Source organism: Mustela nigripes, chromosome 14 (genome assembly GCF_022355385.1).
Source record: "Mustela nigripes isolate SB6536 chromosome 14, MUSNIG.SB6536, whole genome shotgun sequence".
NCBI classification, from domain to species: Eukaryota; Metazoa; Chordata; class Mammalia; order Carnivora; family Mustelidae; genus Mustela; species Mustela nigripes.
Window position 1 is genome coordinate 102870317 of NC_081570.1, and position 15793 is coordinate 102886109.

At 46.4% G+C, this 15793-nt stretch overlaps 1 protein-coding gene across 1 annotated transcript in view; it reads right to left on the reverse strand.

The window, feature by feature from the left end:
* Nucleotides 1–1432: 1432 nt before the first annotated feature.
* The window catches only part of NOTCH2 (notch receptor 2), a 166716-nt gene continuing 152355 nt past the window's right edge, over nt 1433–15793 (reverse strand). Inside the window, exons 24-34 of the mRNA XM_059377115.1 lie at nt 14420–14532; nt 12963–13468; nt 11288–11635; nt 10413–10555; nt 10004–10214; nt 9475–9571; nt 7878–8046; nt 6668–6969; nt 5745–5892; nt 5008–5105; nt 1433–4085 (exon numbers count right to left, since the gene is read on the reverse strand). Of these exons, the coding sequence (XP_059233098.1) occupies nt 2697–4085; nt 5008–5105; nt 5745–5892; nt 6668–6969; nt 7878–8046; nt 9475–9571; nt 10004–10214; nt 10413–10555; nt 11288–11635; nt 12963–13468; nt 14420–14532 (3524 nt within the window). The 3' untranslated portion in view covers nt 1433–2696. The remainder of the gene's footprint in view (nt 4086–5007; nt 5106–5744; nt 5893–6667; nt 6970–7877; nt 8047–9474; nt 9572–10003; nt 10215–10412; nt 10556–11287; nt 11636–12962; nt 13469–14419; nt 14533–15793) is intronic.

Sequence of the window (15793 nt, forward strand, 5' to 3'; positions counted from 1 at the left end):
CACCTTTCCTACCCCCAAAGGCAGACAGGAGCCAAAGGAAGAATTTATAAAAATAAAAATAAACCAAAAATGGGGGGTGACCTATACATGGCATAAAAGATATGTCCTATAAAAACTTAGTCTCTAATTCAGAACCCAAATGAGAAAGTGATTCTCCATCTCAGCTTCTCTTTTATTAGGCACTATACAACTCAAGGGTTCTTACAAACTAAGGGATTCATAAATGCTTGAAAGGCAGTGTCTTCCTCTTCATCACTGAAGCCTGTTGTCTGTAATGGCAGCTTTCACAGTCCCTTCCTCCAAACCCAAAAGATCCCAAGAAGGAAAAATACACGAGTTAGGCCTGCACTGTGGTTGGGGAGCGAGGAGTCTATAGAGGAGCCAAGCTATTGGGTCAGAGGCTGATACTTTCGGGAAGTGAGGATGAGATCGGATAACAGAGAGAGCAGATGTGGTGGGGTCCACACTGGTCCATGCAGAGAGGTTCTCCCATCTGTGAATTAGCAGTGGGTCCAAGGTAAAGAGTCACCATTCAAAAGATAAAATATTATATGTTATGAAAGGCCTGGTAGAGTTGCCATGTGAGAGAATAGACTACAGAATAAAGTCTGCTCACATTGGGGCAGAACTAATTATTTTTGTTGGTTCAATGAACTTGGGCACGACTGGGAAAAAAAACAAAACAAAACAACCCCAAACATTGTAGACTGCCATGTTAACAGACAAACAGGGCCACAGACAAATCAGGTTAAGTGGGATGCTCTGATGGGCACTCCTAGCCAAGGCAGGAACAAAGACTATCATTCAGATGAAAACAGAATAGGAAATTCACCTGTCAATATCTACAAAATGCCCCAGCAGAACTAATTTCCCAGGTGTCATGACATCATAGCACCAGGTAGAAGGGAGCATCAGGGAGAAGAGGAAGAAAACTATTTTCCTCTTATTTCTAGCATTGACTAGAATGCGTCTGCCCTCGACAGAGGGTCACGGAAGGTGCCAAGACCACAAACAGAAAGCAGACTCAAGTACAACATAATCACAATCTCAGCACGAGCATGACAAAGACGGTAAGTCTTTCATTGTCCATCATCATCTAGAAGGTGACTCTAGGAAGGGAAAGTATCCTGGTAAGTTTCTATGTTAGTTGCCTATAAGGGAATGTCATGACTGCCATGAAGGAAAAGGAATGGTAGCAAATACACAGCAAAGACTGCGTCATGGTTCCAACATTTTTATAGGGCTGGCTTGGACTTGAGAAAACTAGGCCAGCTTTCTGTTTCCTGTGCTTGAACACAGAAAATCCACGTGTTCAGCAAGAACCTACTTGGGTACACCATAACTTCGAGTGCACACTGTGGAGGGAAGACTGATGAGCGGGTGTGCGGTCATAAATAGACTCAGGAGGTAGAGACTGCAGTCCCGCCCCCCCCCCCCCCCCCCCCCCGCTGTCATGGGGTCCCTCGAACCAAGCAGAGTTCATTTTTTCATGGCGAGGGAGCATCATTTGAAACATCTTCTTCTATGGAGATATCTGGAAAGAAAGGCTCAACAGCTAAGGCTAGCTTCCCTGGCTGGATGAGTGAGTGAAGTGGGCTGGGAGTTCCGAGATCTGGGAATAAATGTGTTTCACACGGGCCATCAGTGGAATGCTGGGCAGGAACGAGAGGAACTTGATAGTGGGTAACCACTTCTCCCATGAGTTAACTTATCTCTTGGTCATTCCAACATTCCATTTTTTTCTTTTTTTAAGGGTGTCATAGTACCTGCACTGCCAAGGATAAAAGTTCACACTGACTAGGCCCACAAATGGAAAAACAGCCAATTCTCATCCTTCTTCCTGGTAAGGTTTATGTAAAACCCTGCGTGCAGGCAAGAGAATTAAGGTGCAGTCTCTTCAAAGGGTCTTCTGTCCCCAGAATGGGTTCAAAGAAAACTATCTTGCCCCTCTTCCTCTTGTAGGAATGATATTAGGTAGGAGACTGCAAGAGATCTGTTTTCTAAAGAAACATACTTGAAAGGTGAATGCTGAGAACCATAACCAAAACAAACCTTGTGATATTCCTGGAGACACTGGGAAAAGAGGAGAAAGGAGGCTGAAGTTGCTTTCCAGAGCAAGAATGATTAAAAGCACAAGGGTCTTGCCCTCAAACATGCTAGGGGCAGGGGTGCACAACCACAGAGAGGTGCAAAAATTAAAGCACCAAATGAAGTCAAGAGAATTTCCAAGGAAGGTAAGATGAGACAGGTCAACATAAGCAGAATTCCAGGGTACAATTTCGAAGAGGACCTTTCTGTAGAATTTTCTCATGGATATCGCAGAAGCCCCCAGGGCTTAAAATGCAGTCCAAACTGCAAGAATGTCTGGGCTATGACAGGCATCCATTCTTTCCTCCAAATAGAAAAGAGTGAACATGGTCCCAAGTCTTATATTAGCTTTGCACTTCCACAAACTTGGCTTGATAGGTAAGAAATTAAAAGGAGCCATGTTCCCCTGAACCCAAATCCTGCAGATACCCAGTGAAGCTGAAAAAACTGCTTCCCTTGCATTATCTAAAAGATAAAAGCATCTTCTTTCTCCTGCCTCCAGAAGCTGGTTCCAGAGATTTCTTCATGTCTCTCCCGGATGACCTTCATTTGTTCCTCAGCAGCATTTATAATAGGCAGCTCTGTCCCTACACTGGAGGCAGATTCTTTCATGCATACACCTGCATGTTGCTGCGTGGTGGCTCAGACATGTGTGTTCCAGGTCCCCGCTGACCTCCTCCAGCACCCCCAGGGGTAGGGCTGGTGGTCACATCTGACCAGTCAGAAGCAGAGTGTGGTGATGAACTTGACCACTGGTCAGGAGACTCTGGGGACGGTGTCAGGTAGGGATGCTCACCCTGCAGGTGACCGCTGTGACTGGGTGTTCGCTCAGCAGCATTTGAGGAAGCATAGCTATGCTGTGAAGGTGGTGTGGGGTACTTGCCCACAGAGGCTGGAAAAGGATGATAGGCTGGGAGAATGGTCTGAGCAACCTGCCCATCCTGCTGGGGCATCATGGCAGTGGGAAAAGCCATATTGGGCAAACGAGCCATTTCTGGAATCTGGTACATGGTGGGCACGGGGCCTGCAACAGGAGGAGGGCAGTTGGACTGAGTCTGGGGAGTCCCTGCCGGTTGGGCAATACTGCCTTTGGGGATTAGCTGGAAAGTCACAATGGGGGGCAAAGGCTCCCGAGGGGTAGTTATGTGCTTCCCTTCAGGCGGCCTGCTCTGGGGAGCTATGCTGGGGTGCGTGCCCTCAGCTGGAGCCAGAACCATCCCAAACATCTCATTGTACTGGGTCTCACTCACCTCCATGCGGCTGACCCAATCTGCCGGAACAGTGACAGGATGGAGCCTACTCAAGCTCCCCGCACTGCCACTGCCTGGGGGAACAATGTGGTGATGGGACAGCAGCTGGCTCACTGAGGGAAGCACAGTGCTGGCCCCATGAGCCAAAGGCTGCATTTCATGCAGGTTAGAAAAAGACAGTGCATGCTGTGCATGGACTGGAGCAGGGGGTGCTGCAGTGGCCAGCATGGGGTTGGGCGAGGCCTGTAAGATTCCAGGGGATGTAATCATTGGAGAGGATGTGGTGTCAGAAACGTATGTGTGAGGAGACTCTAAGGAATCAACAGGGGATAAAGTCACTGAGCTCTCAGACAGCTGACCCTTGTCACTCAGAGACTTCTTCCTCCTACTACCCTTGGCATCCTTGGCCTCCTTGGCAAGATTAGGGAGGCTAGTGGGCATGGTACTCTTGGTATTGGGTCGTCTAGGCTTCTTGCCCATTGGCGTATGCTTTAGGCTGAGGAAAGATCTGTTGGGCCCACAGATCACAGGTGAGAGGGCAGAAGTCAGCACAGTGCCTGGAGGGCTTGGTGTCACATTGTATTCGTCCAGGAGGCGCACAATGTCATGGTGCATGCGGTCCCGAGCCACGTCCCGAGGAAGACGATCCATGTGATCTGTGATGTCCCGATTGGCAAAATGGTCTAACAGGATCTTGGCTGCTTCGTAACTTCCCTCCCGGGCAGCAAGAAACAGAGGTGTCTCTTCCTACAGAAAAGGCCCACATAGAACATTAAAATCAGCAACACTCTTGAGAATAAACCAGTGTTTCTCAAACTTTTTGTTATTATCAAATCCAGTTATTTGTTTCCTAACTGCCTCCCTGTATGAAATTTTAATACCACAGATAAAATGTCTTTCTGCCTGTGTACTCACTGGATATCTGTGGCTTTATATGTAAAAAGAGTAAGATTATTTTATCCTTCTCCAAGAAGCAATATTGCCTCATTGAGGGTGATGTCTCCTTAGTTGGGAATATGGAAATAAAGCATGCCCCTGAGCCAGAGATTTAATTAAAAGACCACTGAGCTTACCAAAATAGGGCTCTAAGAGGATAAGGAGTTAGAAACAAGAAAGGTAGGAGAGAGGAACCTAAAGTGGGAAAATAAGGGAAAGCAAAAGCAAAAGGAAACTAAACATGTTCAAGAAAGAATTAAAATAAGGGAAAAGAGGAAACACAAAAGATAAGACGAGCAAGAGACAGGGAAATATTACCTAAGACTCAGAGGAAGAAAAACAAACAGGAAAACACCTATGGTGTCCAAGAACAGAAAACAAGAGCCACAGCAAAGAAAATGGAAATGAACAAGAGAAAAGGAAGTGGTCATGAGCCAAAAAGAGAAGAGGAGAAAGAGCAATGTCAAAGAAGAGAAAGGCAGAGAGGGCTACGATGACATTATTTATAGGACGGCCTGCTTCAGACTGAGTACTGCGGAGGCAGAGGGCTCACTCCAGACACTTCCCTGGGTAAGCCCAATATCCTCCCCTCAAGCTCTTCAGAGCCAGCTCCTGTCCACCTGTATCCCTCTCTGTCTGAATTCATCACAAGAGGAGCTATGGGAGAAAAGGGAAAGCTTCATAACCTGAGGCACTGTGAGGTCTGCCCTCCAGCGCAGAGCCCAGACTGTACCTTGTTGTCTTGCATGTCTCGGTTGGCCCCGTTTTTCAACAGCAAAAGGGTTGCCTCCACGTTATTGACAGCAGCTGCCCAGTGAAGAGCGGATTTTCCTAGAGGGAAAAACATTTTTGTAAGCCGACAGAGTAGAGGGACATGTGCTACTCAGTATAAAAAAGCATCATGACTTATATGAGGAAACTTTGAACTTCCCAGATAGCAGCAAGCCAGTTGTCTCTAGAGGTCCATGGGGAAAAACCAAAGTATTACCTTATTTTTCTTCTGTTCCAGAAATACTTTAATACAAGCTGCCTAGCTTTCAGAAGACACGTAGGTAAAAGGATCATTTGTCTAGGGTACCCACATCCTCCCCATGACAGAATCCCACACTGAGGACAAAAGCCTATCTACTTAGCATACACCAGAATGTCTATTTAAGATACTGTTCACAGCCCTCTAGTGAAGTCAGTTCACAAGTCCTCATACTGAGCGTGGTATGCCTGGGAGCCCACAAAGGCAAGCCTTTCACAGGCTGGCTTTGAGATCCAAGAGCCCTTACTAGAAATCTCTTCCTATCTTTTGCCTGTGAACTTCCCACTGGCATAGTTCTCTGCACTCAAAATGTTGAAAGGAAGAACAAAAAGTCTATGCTGGATTCAAATCTGGGAAATTCTACAAGGATCATGTAATGACTTGCCCCTCAGAGGCATGCTTTGCAGGCAAGAGTCTGACTCTCCGCCTCTTGGCCCTACCATGGTCATCCACTGCGTTCACATCTGCTTGACAGTTGATCAGTTCTGCCACCATTCCCTCCACAGCTAGGCGGGCAGCCAGGATCAGTGGTGTAGTGCCATCATTCATCCTGGCATCCAGATCAGTTACTCGGTTGCGGATCAGAATCTAGAAGATGAAAAAGTACAGAAAAGAGAGTCACCTGGAGACAAGAAATAATGAAGCTAAGAGAAGAAACAAGAGCAACAGAGCTGACGCTACACTGTAAGATCCTGGAGGGCAGGGAATGCTTGCTATCATCGTGTCCAAGACTCTATCATACTCAATCAATAAATACTGAATGAATGAATGAATGAATGAATGAATAAATGAACAAATGAGTGCTCAAGGGATAATGGCTCATGGAAAGCGATGTCTTCTACATTCCAAAGAAAGGAGGGATGTGGGAAAATATCACAACCTCAATTATGGTGTCTAGTTTAAGATGAACTAGAATGCTTCCAGTTTCCTTACAAGGGTAAAATAAAAGGGCAACAAGGAATACACTGGAAATTCACATCAAGAAAACCACCAAGGAGCAGCTGGAAGTCCATAAGGCCAGATAAATCTACAGGGAGAAGCTGATACTAGTCAAAAAGCATCATAACCGGCACCTCTCTGCTCTGATCTATTCACCTGGGAGGCACTTAGGCACATCAAAAAGGACAACGATTAAAAATTAGAAACTGGTGTAATCTGCTGTTGGCTCTATCGCTATCTGGCTGTTTGAGTTAGGTTAGCTTGGGGCTATTCTTTTCCTGCTCTTCTGCCCAGCAAGCAGGACTCTACCACCCACTCTAGTCTCTAAAAGAATTTTTGAATGAATATAATCAGATATTAAGTGCCTTAGCAAAGAGGAAACATTATAGATCCACAGGGAATCAGCCCTAGTCCTGTTCTTTACCTGGAAGACCCCCTGGGCATCAGCTGCCACTGCAGCATGGAGAGGGCAGCGGCCCATGTTGTCCTGCGCATTGGCGTCTGCACCTGCATCCAGAAGACGTTTGGCAGCATCAGCCCTTGAGTAGCGGGCTGCAAGGTGCAGCGCCATCTCACCGGTCCGGTCTGTCTGGGCCTGCAGGCTGGCACCTTGGTAGACCAAGTCTGTGATGATGTTGGCAGAAGAGTCCTCTCCATCTTCATCTTCATCGCTCATATCTGAGCTGCCTCCTCGGAGAGAAGCCAGCATCAGTGGGGTGCACCCATCTATAAGAAAGGAATTTTCCAAAAAGTATTCAAAGAGGAGAAAGACATTAATGTTCACTTAGCCCAACTGTTGGAACAGTTCTGTCTGAATAAAGTTATTCTTGTGGGGGAAAAAAAATCCCTAGGCTTCCCGTGGTAACTGGCAATTAGTTTTATATCTGCCACCTACTTTTCCTCTAATAATGTCCTTTCTGTGAAGAGTAATGGGAAAGTAAGAGTCTTTTTAAGTTAGGGCTCTCCTCTAAGTTAAACAAGTCTTTGTGTTTAAATTCCTAAGTGCTATGTTATTTTAAACTGGGCCACATTTTAAAATGTCCAGTGTTAATAGAATGATATGCACTAAGATATCAACTAAACTAATTTTCTATCCTTCTGCTTTGGGATATTACTTTTCTATTTTTTTCTTTTTAAGATTTTATTTATTGATTTGACAGGCAGAGATCACACATAGGCAGAGAAGCAGATGGAGAGAGAGGGGGGAAGAGGGCGGGGGGGGGAGAGAGAGAGAGAGAGAGGTGGAAGCAGGCTCCCCACTGAGCAGAGAGCCCAATGCGGGGCTCGATCCCAGGACCCTGGGATCATGACCTGAGAAAAGACAGAGGCTTTAACCCACTGAGCCACCCAGGCGCCCCTGGGATATTACTTTTCTAAACTACTAAAATATTTCCCATATGACCAGCCTATCTATTCCCAAGCATGCTGTACATGAGGCAATGTGAAACTTTCCATTCTTCTCACACAGGTTTATGATTTCTGCATGCCTGTATTCCCTAAGCATTCATTTCCTCATGCTGATTTCATCTGTGCGATCAGCAGGGGGCATACCACCAAGTGGAGCAGACACAGGCACAACCCAGAACCAAGGGCAGGCATGGCAGGTGGAAAGGGGGAGGCTTGCAGCTGCTGACCTGGGCCACGGACATTCACGTCTAGCACGTCCACCTCCTGCTCCGCCTGTGGAGGAGTGAGCGCCAGCGATGGTGTCCTGCGGATATCTGCAGCCTCAAGGTGCTGCTGTGTCCATGGACGTCGATCGATGGCATCATCTTCCTCTGAGAGCAAAGCCTCATCTTCAGCCTGACAGGGGAAAACAGTGCTCCTTGTTGACCTGGCCCACCATTAGGAACTATGGACAAGGAGCTAGTCCAGAGTCTTCCACTCATTTCTCTCTCCTTCTATTCCACCCTCCAGGGCATCATCCACACCAGCTTCCTGATGTTCCCAGGAGGTGGGTCCTGTCACCCTCTTCTGCACCATCCATACAACTCTCTCAACTTCCTCATCCCAAACTCCAGGCTTCAGCCTTAATATGCCATCTATTTCACTTACCAAATATGCTATCTACAGATCCCCAAAGCAGCATTTCCTTGCTTCTGGATTTTTGCCTGTGTTGTCCCCGCTGTTTGCCATGTCTTTTTCTAACTCCTACCTACCCTTCATATAGAATTGGACTTTAATTCCTCTGGTGGGTCCCAAAAAGCACTCTCTGCTTACCTCTACTTAACTATTGTGTTAAGTGCTTACAAGGCATTACATGGCAGTCTCTACCACTAGAGAGTAAGGTTCATGAGAACAGGAAATAAGCCTCAGTCAACACCACTTCCCTGTACCTAACACAGTGCCCAGCACATAGCAAGGACCAGGGATATACTTGTTGGGCAATAATTACTATACTAATTTAAATAGCAGTTACCCTTTATTGAATATTTACTATGTGATAGAAAATAGGTAGGGCACTTTACATGTATTGCCGTCTTATCTTCACATCTCCCTATTTTACAGATAATGAGGTACAAAGAATAATCATCAGGTACAAAGAAGTTAAGTAATTTTCTAGCTACCAAGTAGCAGAGTTTGGGATCCAAATCCAGTTCTGATTATAACTAAAGCAATGTTATTGCCGTCATCCAGCATTGCATCCCTGTATTCCTCAAGCATGTATATCTTCAAGCCACTTTAGAGTATCATGGATATATGCATATCCCAGCCATGTACAGGTATGGAAGGATGGTCTCCCTTTTTGTATCAGCTTCAGCCTGATCTACCTCTTACTTCTATATGGTTTTAATTTTCTGGATTCAAGATGCAGAATCTTCAAATTCAGCGGTCACTGCCTTTCTTCTTCTGTGTATCTATATCTACAACTTCCTTTCTAGAAGGAATATCCAGAGAGGATAAGAGAAAGATCTAGCCAAAAAGGAAGTAAGTTTTAATACACATCAGTCTTTATTTGGCTACCATAAGCATGATTCTGAAGGAAGAAGTCACGTTTGTTTTATTATTTTTAAAGAGTTCTTAGTGAAACGCGTATGGAGGAAACCCAAGGCCATTGATGACCTAACAATTTTTACCTTTCAGGACACCTGGGGTTAGCCATTGCCTGGGCAGCATACAAAGACTACCACCCTGCTCTCCCATTTGGGACACTCCAGATACCAAAAGACAGAAATATGAAGTGTGACCAGATAGTGCCTGACAATGGTGGATCTACCATGGCCAGCTTACCTTGGCTTTCTTTGGCTGAGGCCCTTCATCATCAACCCAATGTTCACTTGTTCCAGAACCAATAAGGTTAGCCTCTGAGACTTGCACAGAGAGATTTCTGAAAGGACAAAATTAAGAAGGGAAAAAACAAGAGCAGAGGTTATATTGTAAACTAATATAGTGGTTTTTAATACTTTTTCTATGGCTATCCTCAAAGATTTTCAGGGGCTATGGCCCAGAAAGGGTGGGTAGTATTTTATGTCCCATTGCCTGAGTAAAAGTCCTTTCCTTTCCCATGGATCAAGAGCTTACAACAAAAGTGTGCCTCTACAAAAAAGCTGAGCACTGCCACTTAAATAGGTACGGAACAGAAGCATCCAGATTCTATTACTTCATCGTCACTCAGCAGGAGTTCAGAATCATGGTCAAGTGTGATAGCGTGATATCGCCAGAGCTTGAAATTTAAAATCATAATTCAACAAGATCTCCTTTCTGATCTATCCCTGCTTTTTACTACTGTCAATAGTAGTTTGCTAGTAAACCATCTTACTTCAGTCCCACAGCATCCTGTCCCACTGGCTCACGACGCTTGTGATTGCTGGAGTCTCGACGAAGGGTAAAACCTTCAGGCAACCAGAGGGAGCCATGCTTACGCTTTCGTTTCGCCATGATTACTCCCAGCAGGATAATAAACAGGATAATGACCACAGCCACAGCAAGCAGATAGAGAAGCTGAGTGGGTTTTGGCATCAGAGATTCACCTGGAAATGCAGAGGGACAGGGAAAGTGCTGAATAAACCTCTCAATATTAGTATAAATTCATTTAGAAGGCATGGATTGATTGACATCACCAGCCCTGAAAAACAGAGCTGCACATTGAAAAGTGTGCCCTTTTCTCCGTGCCCCCAAGTAACACCTCCCCTGCCCCAAACTTTCCCCTTAACACCAGTGCTACTCACTGACGACAGACACAAGAGGGTAGGACAGGGTCCCCTGGATGGCATGAGAAGCCAGAAGAGCTGCTGCTGCATCTGTGTTCTTGAAACACTGGTCTGAATCTTGAACACACTGGCGGTTGTCAATTTCCAGAAATACCTTAGAGCTGTGGGATGCCAAGGGAAATGGTGAGAAAACAGAAAGGTGTCAGTTAAACAGTGAAGTTAAAAAGGATTACATGAGCCTTCCTTCCTCACCTTCAGCACTGGGCTCTCCAGCTCTGTGACACTTCCTTGAAAGATCTTAGAAATTAAGATCCTGTCCCTTCAGATCCTAACCACTAATTCCCACTTGGACTCTGCCTCACCTTCCTTGGCCTGGCTGAGTCTGCGCCTTCTGACTGAGGCAACACAAGACCAAGTGAGGAAAGTGGGTAAAGCTGGTCCTCATTCTCCTCTGTCTCTGCATCTGGATCCTAGCTAGCTAGAATTGTGGGATATACCAACAAAAAGTAGGGTGCAAAGACACAATTTAAGATGATTATAAAGACTTCTATGAATAGAAGGCAATGATTATTTCAAAAGAAGAGTAGTACTGAAGGGATCTGAGGCAACCCTGGCAAAGGGTTACGAATTCTGGCATTTGAGGAGGCCTCCCTGACATCCTGCCTTCTGCTTGCTCCAATGCACCTCTCAGGATACCAGGACCAAGGCAAACTTTAACTCTTAAACACACATACTGGCAAATGGGTTTGTCTTACTTGGTGGGCTGTTCTACTTCTCTGAGCTCTGCATTTTTACAGGTTCAGTTATAACCTCTGTGTATCAAAGTACTTAGCTTTATAAACTTGAAGAAGTTAAGAAGTAAGCTTTAAGGGCTCTAGAAACCAAACACCTACCCAGCCACCTCCTGTTCTTGATCATCAGGAAGGGACCTTCGAGTCATCCTCTGCTTCTTCATGGCAGCCGACTTCTCACCATAGTAGGGGTAGACCATGAGTGCCCCCTGCGAGTCCCGTTTAATGTGCAGGTTGGTATGGAGCAGGGTACCCAGTGCCCGCAAGAAGCTGCGGGCGTCCTGGAGCAGCTGCTCCGGGGGCATGAGCACCACTATAACCAGGGTCCCCTCTGCCAGGTTCTCTGGCCGGTCAGCAGCACAGTCCAGCCCGTCCCAGCCACACTCCTCACTGTTGCATCCCTGGTCACAGTGGTTGTCTTTGAAGTGGTCTGCACAGTATTTGTCATACCTAGGCAGGAGGCAGAAGCGGGAGAGAACAAGGAAACAGTTCAGAATAGACTGCCACATTATTTGGTTTTCTACTTGGAACTATTGTGGCTTTCCCCACTTATCTCCTATGGCCCAGATCAGGTCCCTCTGCCGAATCTCCTATCCCCGACAGCACAGAGTACATATCATCTAATGCTCGCCACAGGAGAAAAACTCTGTGCTGCTTACTATGCTGCAGGGCTCACAGCCCCCCAGGCAGCTGGTGATCTTGTTAAGTCAGATTTGTAAGCAAAGCTGCACACCTGAAACAAATATCAACCAGGTGCACACTTCCTCTCTTTTTTTAATCCACTATCCCTAATGAGTTAACAGTGAACTTTTGGAAGTAAAAGGTGCCTCCAGGAACTGAACCATCAGGGCTCTACAGAGGATCATGTCAGTATGGCTCATTTCCTTCCCAAACAAGACTGAGTCTTAGCTGTGGAAGGCAGGTGCAGAGAGGTGCATGCCATACACGGGACCAGATTTAAATCTGTGCCAGAGCACACAGAGTCTCTTTCAAATACTGGGAACAGGAAATTGAGTCTCCAAATCTAAACGCTGCACAAATCATTTCATCTCCCTCTCCTCCCTACTCCCACCCCTTGAGAGTTTTGCCACTGGTACAATTTGCCACACTGGCTCATTGAATTTGGGAGTCGACAGTAACTTTATGTGCTCTGACAAGTTCTCCAACCTCCCACGTCTCAGTTCCCTCACCTGTGAAAGACCAATGACAGTAATTATGCCTCATAAGAATGTTGAGAGCGCACTGAGGTTAAATTAAATGCAAGAGCTAAAAGGAAAGTTGTTATTTAACCATAAAGCACCTTGTAACTGCCATGGTAACGACTACGAGGGTTAACTAGCCTGATCTGGCTTATGCTTCCTGATAAGTCTAGACGGGGAAACCCTGTCTAAAAGAAAGGGACGGGGGTAAACCGAGAGAGGTACAGACCTTTTCATTCATCCTGCAGGCAGATTATGTGAGAGGCTGCCTGGGAATGGGTAACACCACTTCCAAAACTTATTTCCCCTAGGAGGTCGTGAGAGCAGCAGGTGAGAAGGCAGAGAAAGGCAGAGAGAGGGTGGCTGCACATGAGCATTCCTGGACCTCTGTCAGCAAGGGGGAGCACAGGGCAGCGTGTGGCGGGGCAAGGCTGACACCAGGAAGAGGGTCTCAGGGCACCAGTCTGAACAGCAGAGGCAGCTTGGGCTGAAGCCCTGGAGTGGTTAGGAGCAAGAACGAGGAACTGAGTTGTGTTAGTGATAGTCTCCCTCAGCTTCTGGGGACCCTGGACTCTTACTTGCATGTCTTGCTGCTCCCCTGGCATTCAAAATTGTCAAAAAGGCACTCGGCTGTGTTACACAGCTCATCACACTGGTTGTTGATGTAATCCCAGCAGGGAAGTGGGGAAGAACAGTTGGCCCAGGGGTTCTCCATGGTCAGGGAACAGTCACCCCCATCCCACTGGCAGGCATGGCTGTTGCAGGCCTCATCGCAGACGCCGTCCCGAGCTTTGTCGGCACAGTACTGGCTCAGGCAGGTGGCAGGAGGGGTGCTGGTGGGGGCCATGTAAAGTTCACAGTGGCTGCCCCAGAATGGTGGAGAACACTGGCAAGAGTAGTAAGGAGGCTGGCGCTGAGGATAGCAGCTACCCCCATGTTGGCAGGGACTACTGGTACAGCCTGATTCACAGTCCTGGGGGTTGGGGCAGAAGCAGCGGGGTCCTGAGGCCGTGTGCACACACTGCTCTCCTCTCCTGCACTTCACTTGTCCGCAGCTGCTCTGGCATCTTGCCCCGGAGAATCCCTGTGGAAATCAGTGAACAAATGAGGATAGCAGGCCTCATTTTCCCTCCCAATCCCTTCTCTGCCATCCCTCTAGACAATAAAGATTAGACACATGGCTAAGATCCCTCCACGTAGCCTCCTGTACCATGTTCTAGGAGGAAGCCTCTTCAAGGTGACCTAAGGTCAGAGATGAAGGTTCCATGGGATGAATGTAGAATTCGTTCACTTTAAGAGCTCACTTCTAGAAATTAAATCCACAGGTCATAGGTGGGATAAAACTCAGATAACACTGTATCTATAAGCAACTTCCCTAGCTGTCCTTAGACCATTTATATAATGGGTTTCGGGGCGGGGGAGAGAGACGTTATTTCCGGAGTCTGGAGCATCTAATAAGCTTTCCGTGTCATTTTATTCTTATACTTCCTGCTCAGCTAGACCAAAGTTACTGCACAGGTCTCCCTTCGCTACGTCCTCACACAGAGTGATCTCTGTTTTAGGGAGGTTTTAGCCCCTGGAAGAGGACAGAGAGTTTTCATACCAAATGGCTAAAAATAGGCTTCCTTCTAGTATAATAAGCAGCTTGCTCCCAAATAGTCCCTGCTAAGGAGTATAAGCAGAGTAGCATTTCCAACCAACTCTGCCCCAATCTGGGAGGCAAGACTACCCTCTGGCACACCCAGAAGCCAAAGACACTAGTCTTGTTTTCAAGGGAATATTCCACTACTTTCCGTGGATTTCTCTTAGTGCTTCTAAAGACTGAGAGTCATAGAATAGGGAGCTCACTCTTTCTGGGAGTATCTTAACAGCTTTAAATGGGAAACTCCAGCACTTTTTGTGAAGGAGCTAAAATTAATCAATCTCCACACCAAGAAGTTCCAGATGGAATGTGGAAAAATCAGGTTTAATCTCAGGCTTTGTCCAGACTGTGTAAAAGAGAGCATGCCCCTTAAATAGACAACATGGCACTTACCGGGGGACAACGACAAATGAAACCATCAGGCATGTTGCTGGCCACAGCACAAGTCCCCCCATTCAGGCAAGGCATCTGGGGACATACATCAATGAAAGTTTCACAGTGACGACCTTAAAGCAGAAAATAGAAAGGCGTTTTAAAAGGGAGGAGAAGTAACTGCAGTTCCTCAACAGAGTGCTGTTGGGATGGGAGCTAGCCAAATGGTGAGGGATGGGGCAAGAGGTGTGAGCTGAGTCCTAAGCCCAAGGGAACATGAGAAGATGAGGAAAACACTAGTTGGACCACCACTGGTTCAGGCCAATACCCTCATGTGTCTTGCCCACACAGTAAGTATATGTGGCACACATCCCCAACAGACTCACAAAACAGGGTGGACAGGGATGTGAAAAACCACTCTAATCTGACAAAAAGAGAAGAAAAAGAAAAGGACACTTCAGCTTTTTAATTTTTTTTGAAGATAATTTAGCTTTCATAAACCAAAAGAAACATTTACCAAAACCATTCAGTGCATTTTGTTAAAACTGTCAACTTCACAGGAGAGGCTATACCAGGCCAACATATCCAAGTGGTGATTTGTAGCTTACACAGAATTTTCATCTGTAACATCTCTTTTCAATCATTTTCTAGCCATTTTGTAATCTGAATGGCACTGCTTTAAAATAGAACTGAGTTTTTTCCAGAGTTAATTTCCTCTAGAGACAGTTCTAAAACAGAAGGCATCTAGATCGAGGCCACTGCTGCATGATAAAGTGAAATAAACAGCTGGAACCTAGGGGAAGACCTGTGGAGACACAGCTGGTGCCTCCTGGCAAATGGCAGGAGATGGGTCCCATCTGGCCCTCAGCCATGGACAAAGAGAAGAGGGGTTTTCAAAAGGAAATTTAAATAGTCATAGTTTTGGTCAGTCAGGATTAAGAGGCAAGGGTTACATGTGCCTGCCTCTTCAAATCACAGCAGCAGCCACTACCCAAGAGCAGCCATCACATGGACATGGGGCTCAGGGACAGATGGCCCCTCAATCTCCATCTCAGCAACCGCATCCCACAATAATTACACCCAGTGAGCTCAAGGGACTCTTTTCAATCACAAGTGCGGACAATGCATCACTACTCCTTCCTGGTGGTGGGACACAAGTTCAAGGTTGTCTTTAATCCTTCCTTCATCTCTTTCCCTCTTTCTTTGTAGGTGCTTGTCAGGGTTTCCAGGAAAAGGAAGCCTCAGAGGCAATGAAAGAAACAGTAGCCTGGTTTGCTTCTCTGGCTTCCCAAGCACCTCATGGCCAACATGAGGCTGCCAGACAGACTGTTCACACTCTCTGTGTCCAACATTGCCCCAATAGGCATGATGTTCATAAGGGACTGTTTCTTTTTT